At 38.1% G+C, this 7,500-nt stretch overlaps 1 protein-coding gene across 3 annotated transcripts; it reads right to left on the bottom strand.

The window, feature by feature from the left end:
- Nucleotides 1-3,521: 3,521 nt before the first annotated feature.
- LOC132164220 (UDP-xylose transporter 1-like) lies at nt 3,522-6,593 on the bottom strand. 3 transcript variants are annotated; one of them, XM_059574680.1, is made up of 9 exons: nt 6,498-6,593; nt 6,360-6,428; nt 5,819-5,939; nt 5,280-5,464; nt 4,757-4,824; nt 4,534-4,666; nt 4,228-4,389; nt 3,867-4,139; nt 3,522-3,770 (listed from the first exon to the last, which is right to left on the bottom strand). In XM_059574680.1, the coding sequence occupies exons 3-9, from the start codon at nt 5,937-5,939 to the stop codon at nt 3,666-3,668; spliced, it is 1,047 nt and encodes a 348-aa protein (XP_059430663.1). In that variant the 5' UTR covers nt 6,360-6,428; nt 6,498-6,593; the 3' UTR covers nt 3,522-3,665. The 3 variants fall into 3 exon arrangements, with proteins under 3 accessions (XP_059430663.1, XP_059430662.1, XP_059430661.1); XM_059574679.1 differs by having other exon boundaries at nt 6,360-6,416; XM_059574678.1 differs by having other exon boundaries at nt 6,360-6,593.
- Between the last annotated feature and the right edge of the window lie 907 nt (nt 6,594-7,500).

The raw sequence follows: 7,500 nt of genomic DNA, 5'->3' as shown, positions 1-7,500 counted from the left end.
CTTCCTAAGATCTAATCATTTTTGACGCAGCGAATCATTAAATCTTAGTTGCTTCACAAATTGGAGGGATCAAACAATTACGGATTTGATATCTAACCTAGCAGTAGATTGCAAAGAATAATAAACTAGTAGGCCTCCTAGTAATTAAACGAGACAATTATGAAAATAGGCACAGAAGAACATCCAATACTCAAAGCATAAATTGAATAATAAAAACAAATTAGATCTCACAGTTTTATTGATTCCGAGGCTTCCGTTTCCTTCGACCAATTATGAAAGTTTAGCCGCGCAAGGCCATGATTAAAACTCAAAGGAGAAGTTAGAGAAGAGGGGAGAAGAAGATCTTCTAGTCTGATGATTCCCCTCTTTATACACGTTTATGCCCTATACTAGAAGCTTCCAAAATCTCCTAAAAAAATATTCTAAATATTATCCTAAAATAACAATGTCCAAATTTGACTAATTAAGGAAAATATTAAAAATAAAATAAAGTACTAATATAACTAGGAAGGTGGTATTTGCAGCTGGAATTTTCGTGCACCAGATCAAAACTTCCGAAAATAAACTGCGTCAGATCCGCGTATTAGATTTGCATGCTAAGGAACATTGCATAACGTCAACAGTGTAGATGCAGCAACTTCAAGCCTTATTTCGGCCTTGATACGTTCAGTATCTCTCAAAACTAAAACATGAAAGTTGTAGAGATTTTTCTTGGTGTGCCATAGCATCTTGAATCATCTCAATCGGAGCTCGGATGAGAGAGTTATGCCCAGATTACAAAGCAATGTCGAAACTGTCCAAAACCGCCCAATTAGCTTTGTTTTGCATTTAATGCCTCCATTTGCATCCTAAATCAAAATAAAAGAATAATGAGTACATTTAGGCACCAAATAAGTATAAAAGATTAAACATTAAAGGAGAAAAATTTACATTTTGCATTCTCATCAGGCATCTCTTGGAGGCTCGCAGTATTACATCACATTTATTGATGACTAAAGCAGGAAGGTATGGGTTTATTTCTTGAAAAATAAATCTGATGTATTTGAGACTTTTAAGAAATGGAAGGCCATGGTTGAGACTGAAACGGGCTTGAAGCTCAAGCGTTTGATCAGACAATGGAGGAGAATACGAAGACAGGGGGTTTAAACAGTTTTGCGCAGTGAATGAGATTAGAATGGAGAAAACTATCCCGGGAATGCTGCAGTAGAATGGCGTGGCTGAGTGCATGAACAGAACTCTCAATGAGTATGCTAGGAGTATGAGGTTGCATGTTGGGTTACCAAAGACTTTCTGGGTTGATGCAGTGAGCACCGCTGCATACCTGATAAATAGGAGGCTTCTGCTCCCCTAAGCCATAGACTACCGGAAGAAGTCTCGAGTGGAGAAGAGGTAAATCTTTCATATCTGAAAGTTTTTGGTTGTGCTTCGTATGTCCATGTTGAGTCTGATGCCATGAGTAAACTAGATGGTAAATCTAGTAAGTGTTTCTTCATTGGATATGGAGATGAGGCCTTTGGTTATCAATTTTGGGATGATCAAAATCTGAAGATCATTAGATGTCGGAATGTGACTTGTAATGAGTGTGCTATGTACAAGGATGGGTCAAGTGCAGAACCTAAAGTTACAGAGCATGAACCGAAGAAGTCTGAGTTTGTTAACTTAGATGAGCTTTCTGAAAGTACAGTGTAGAAAGAGAAACAATTCATGGAGGTGGAGCTTGATGAACAGTGTTCACTCACGGATGAATGTGTTGACAGAGAATCTTCAAGAGACTTACAGTACCGGGAAAAGTCTTATTTTTTAGCAAGAGGCAAAGCAAAACGTGATCGAAAAGCAACAAAGAGGTATGGCTTTGAGGATATGGTTTCTTTTGCTCTAATAGCTAGTAGTGGAGATCCATTGTCTGTTCAGGATGGTATGCCGACAGAGGTGGAGTCACTACGGAGTGGTAAAGCTTGGGAATCGGCAGACTTACCCAAGGGAAATAAGGCTAAAGAATGCAGATGGGTCTACAGGAAGAAAGAGTCATCGGAGAAAGCTGTACGGGTGACGAGACTGATATGGAGGCATGGTGTAATGTCTAAATCAGGTCCTATGCTCAAGTTCAAGAGGCGCTTGGACTTGAGTGGCACTTGTGGAGTGTGATTGCCCTTAGGGGCTGAGGCAGAAACATCCGGAGGAGACACGTTTTGGTAGACTTGATGGGATTCAAGTCAAGGTGGAGATTGTTAAGTATGACTTGAATTAAAAGTCATGGTGGGACCCAATGGTTTGTCTCCTTCTTCAAGTTGGTTTGCTCTTTTACATGTGGGTTTTGGAGTCCTTCTCCTATGTGTAATTGGACTCCTTGTTTGACTTATAGTAGAAGTCCTAGACCAACATGTAAAAGGAGAGTTAAACTTCTATATAAGGAACAAAGCACAAGGTGAATGTGTGTGTGCCAAAAATAATTGAGAGAAAGAAAAGGTGAGAGCACCAAGAAAAAGAGAGTTTTTTCCTTTTGTTATTATTCCCCTTTGGGTAAAGTGAGAATTGGGTGTAAAAGGGGCTTTGGGTTTGAGTGGTTTTCTCGCCCTGTTACTCTCTTGTACTCATCTTTTGATAGTGAATTTTCTCCGGGTCGTCTCCGCCAATGGATGTAGGTTTGTTAAGCCAAACCACTTAAATCTTTGTGTCGTGTGTGATTGCTTATCTTTGTTATTCCGCATTCTTCTTATTTTTCGCATCACACGGGCCTTGGAAAATAGGATTAATTTCCTAACACCGGGTGGGTTCCGGTCAAGTCCCGGTCAAGTCCCGGGCAAGTCCGGTTAGTTCCCGGGCAAGTCTCGGTCAGGTCCCGGGTGGGTCTCGGTCAAGTCCCGGGTGGGTCCCGGTCAAGTCCTAGGCAGGTCCTAGGCGAGTCCTAGTCAAGTCCCGTCGAGGTTCTGGGCGGGTCTTGGCAAGGTTCATTGATTTAAGAATGACATGCTCGTAGTCGGAAAATTGTTTATGGTTTTCAAAATCGTAAACCATTTTCCGAAAATTAAAGAAGAATATTTGGTGAGAAGGAAAATATTTTCCGTTGACCAATATTTTACGTCGAAGTAAACATCGTAAAATGTAGAAATCATTTTACGCCAAAGTAAACGGAGGCTTAATTGGATTAGGTCCCATAGTTTTTCTTTTCTCATTGGAGGGTTGTTCACGTAAAACTTTGGTGCCTCGCTTGTCGGTGTTTGTGAGTTGTATTAGAAGTTATTATTGCCTATTTAATTTACACAGAGAAAAGTAGAAAAATGTTGGTGTGAAGTCATTGGTGATTGCCTCACCCTCACAAGAATGAGCATCATCTTTAATTTCTGTAAAATTATGAAAGATTGATAACCATTCCAAACATGAACTCACAATTGCATCGGTATTGACGTGAACATCGGAATCAGACTAAAAGGAAATGAAAAGAAAAGGATAGAGAGAGAGAGTATGTTAGGGTGGGAAGGTTTTGATATACGAGCTAGAGATTCTTCTAATTTGAGAATCAATTAAAAAAAGGAAAAGGAAGAGAGTCAATTTATTCAAAGAATCAAAATCCTTTACAACTCAGCAAAATGTCTTGAGTTTATAGGGGAAAAAATGTCCTGGATCTGGAAAGAAAGACCAAGATACATGAAACTTTTGTCACAAACTTAAACAACAGAGTCCTTGGTTGATTTCTTAGCCTCATGAGTTTCCTTATCTGAAAGGCCCATGCTCTTCCCAGCCAAAAGTGGTGTAGTATCTTTATCTTTAATCTGGAAATTAGAAATGAATTATTAAATAGGGAAAAATGAAATCATTCAATTCCTATTGCTGTTAAACACTTACTGATCAATACTGAGAAAGAGTACCTGGGAAGCCAGTGATACATCAGTGGGTTGTTTCTTTTTACCCTCCTGGGTGCAAAAATATGAGTAAAGTCCCATTCCCCATATTGCAATTAGGATTCCAATAATGTTCCTCTCTGTAAATGGGTCATGAAGAAGTGTATAGCCAAAGGCAAGAACAAGGCATGTCTTGAGGTGCCCTAGCACTTGATATGTAACAGGAGAAGTCTTGCCAATAACTAGAAAGGTGCTGAAGTTCACAGCCACTGCTATTAGGCACGATAGCACGATGAATGCCTGCACATTTCACTTTCATTAATCTCCCATCACAAGTTAATTTTCTAGGCATGAGGAAAGGAGAAGAAAAGGGAAGCAATTAAGTTACCAAAACTAAAGGAGAATATTTGTAGGCAAAGACATTTTGGTTGGTGAGGAACTGATCAACCAGAGGGCCTGAGACAAAGAGCACTGCTGCCTGAAATGGAGCTGACTGGTATAGCAGCTGAGTTGAAGATACATTGAGCCTCTTCTGTATTGTGTTTGTCAGCTGAATGGATTATTGGGTTAAGAGTGACCAATTCATTTAAATAAAGTCAAACCTTTCTCTACACACACACACACACACACACATATATATTCTGCAAATTTACCACTTTTACTAGAAAATAGTGGGAATTAATCAAAAGGATACAATTTGACCAACACAGGTAGTTATAATGGCTAAAACAGAGAGGATTGATCCCAAAGAATTGAGTTGAAGATCAGTTATGGAGGCAATGCCAACTCCTACTAGTAAGAGGAAGAGAGAGAACTTAATCTTCCGGCTGCAAATTAGAAAGGAAAAGGTTGCAGTGAGCTTGGAGAATCCTGTTTCAAAATCTAAGTAACAAAAGGTCTCTAAAGCCTAATATTACCTGAATTGCTTGTTCAGGAACAGTGTTTCCAATAGTACAGTAAATGGTATGATTGCAAGCTTTGTCATCTGCCAAAAATGTGAATACAAACACATATAACACTTAGATGATATGTAAAATTAATCACATTATAAGGTTAATTTCCTCTGCTAGCTGCTTGAAGTTTATTATTGCTGATGCTGAAAGCTACATGCCCTCAAACTATCTTTTAATTTCCTACTTTTTATAAAATTCTGTACATTATTAGATTTCATTTGCCATTTATCGTGATATAAGAACACGATCACCTTGACGATATCTACGCGGTTGTAAAATTTTGTGCCAATCGGCGGAAGTTTACTCTTTACCATTCTGAGCAAAATGTGAGCCGATCCAAATGATCTGGTACCGATCCGGATTTACCGACCTCCGGTTGCATAAAATTTTACAAGTGGCGTTTAGATGTGGTCGCAGTGATTGTGTGACAGGTGGAATGAAAATACTAGAAGTCCAATAGAAACCCCATTTTAGGAATGAAGTGAACCTGGTAAAATCCAATGGAGTTGAAACCCAGGCTCAGGTTGAGAAATCCAATTGAAACTCCATTCAGAAGGCCAAAGAGTATTACAGTCTTTGCGTCTGTTGATTTCGACTCAAAAAAATTCAACCGTTGCGCCACATGCAGGGTGCAGAATGTCACCATAAGATGCCAACTAGTGAGCGTAGTAGCTGCACCCCAAGAAATTAAAAAAAAATAAAATTGATTAATCTTAAATATATAGGAACTGATATGGAAATAATATTTTTTAGTTCGTGTGTATATATATATATATGAAACATGTGACGGTAAGACTTCTTAATAGAACGTGCAGAGAATACGACTCAACTGAATTTGATTATATGGTGAGGCGTAATCTAATATTCAACAAAATAATATCTCAAATTTTAAATTGACAATCTTAATTACATCAAATAGAACAAAAAAAGTGGTGCTTAAAAACAAGAACATCTGTTTATATATTATACTGTTGAATTAAAAATGTCTTGAGGGAATGCTCTGAAGATAGGATATTGAGTAGTTACCAAAAGGGAAGCCAAGCTTGCTCATCAAAGCTTTGTTGCAGATGACAATGGAGACAGATGACGCCACCGAAAGGAAAAGCGCGCCAATAACGCCCAGCTGGAAGCTCGACATTTCTCCCATCTTTGATCAAATGAAAAGAAAAGAATGAGAATCGAAGATAAGACAGAAAATCTACATATAAAAATCTACCACTGTCCAATTCCCCTAGCTAGCCTATATTTTATTTGTAGCAACATTTTTCTCGTTTGAGAATATGAAAGGATTATTAATTTTATTTGATGACCAATTCTGTCAATGTCATTATTCTTTTGGGCTCGATGGTTATGACCACCAAACAGGTGGTAACATAATTAACTTTATATAAAAATAATGATCAATTGTAATAATTAGGAAATGTGATTTTGTCGAAACCAAAGGAATTCAACATAATGTAGAACAGTTTCTTACGTGTAAATGGTGTAATAAATGGAGCTTGCTTGGATATAACTGCCCTTTTCTGACTAGTCTGGAAATAGAAAATGCATGAGAAGAGAAAAGTACCTTTTTTTTTTTTTTTTTGCGAGGAACAAGAAAGTGTTGGAGCCCTGGGGCTGGAGCCTTCACAAAAAACTAATTAAATTATTCATACGCAAACAAACATATAGAGTGCTTGTAAACCCACAAAAGATCTCAACCAACCTTAGAAACTGTGCTCCCAAAACTCCACACAATTTATGGAGGAGAGAATTGGGAGAGCAGAAAGACTGTGAAAGAGTGTGTGAGAGAGAGAGAGAGAGTGGGTCTCGTGGCTTGTATGAGAATGAAGCTTTTGCACCCTTTTATTTTAGATGGTTTTGAGGTTGGTGCCTAACGCCGTTTTCCAAGTGTAGATACAGTAGAGTTTTTGTTTTCATTTGCCTAGCTTCCAGAAGGGGGACTTGACGGCTATTCTAAGCAAGGAGACGGTCAATTAAAATGACCGTTAAGATGGTAATTAGGCTTGAAATTATAATTACCAAAAAGGCCATTTGTGATTGGTATTTTATAGGATTGATAATTTTTGATACGACGAATTTGACACAAATCTAATAAGAAATTAAAATGTTAGGATTGAGGAATCTGATTTATTTAATTAAATGAGTCATGTTAAGATTAACGTATATAGTTATATACTCATACTTCGACACAATCCGAACCTAACATGCGACATAAATACAAGAAATTTTTTTTTATGACATGTAAATCCTACACGAACCCAATTTAAAATTAGAGAGTTATTGTAAAGAGTTCGACCCGTTTAATTAAATGAGTCAGATTATGGTTGGCTTATATAGATACACATATCTCGACACGATCCAAACCTGACACTCGAACATGAATTATCACCATAGTATTTTTAGGGTGTCCCATGTTTTGTTTTTGAAGAGGGGTGTTTTGGTCAAGTTGGATCTTCCAAATCTGATGAGGGGTAATTAGTAATTTGGGTAGGAGCACATATTTTTCATGGGGATATTAGATTAGGCTTGGGGCACAAGGCAGGAAGGTGAGATGGCATTTGTTTTATGACCCAGCTATATATCCCCCAATTGAAGCAATTAGTGTTTGGTGAAGAACCTTCAATCTCACTCCAGCGCCCCCCTTTTAGCATCACCCACCAGGCATTATAGAGCAAAAAAGCTTCTCCACATTAAAATGCATCTTC

The sequence above is a fragment of the Corylus avellana genome, chromosome ca10 (genome assembly GCF_901000735.1).
Source record: "Corylus avellana chromosome ca10, CavTom2PMs-1.0".
Classification (NCBI taxonomy): domain Eukaryota; kingdom Viridiplantae; phylum Streptophyta; class Magnoliopsida; order Fagales; family Betulaceae; genus Corylus; species Corylus avellana.
The sequence above is the reverse complement of the archived record's forward strand: the minus strand, read 5'-3'. Positions and strand labels throughout refer to the sequence as shown.

What these genes read in the sequence shown, in the direction of transcription:
- LOC132164220 (XM_059574678.1), bottom strand. Translation starts at nt 5,939, where the DNA reads ATGGGAGAAATGTCGAGCTTCCAGCTGGGCGTTATTGGCGCGCTTTTC. An exon ending in CTACCTGTGTTGGTCAAATT is followed by an intron (nt 4,390 to 4,533) that starts GTATCCTTTTGA and finishes TAATCCATTCAG; the next exon opens with CTGACAAACACAATACAGAA. An exon ending in ATGTATCACTGGCTTCCCAG is followed by an intron (nt 3,771 to 3,866) that starts GTACTCTTTCTC and finishes TCTAATTTCCAG; the next exon opens with ATTAAAGATAAAGATACTAC.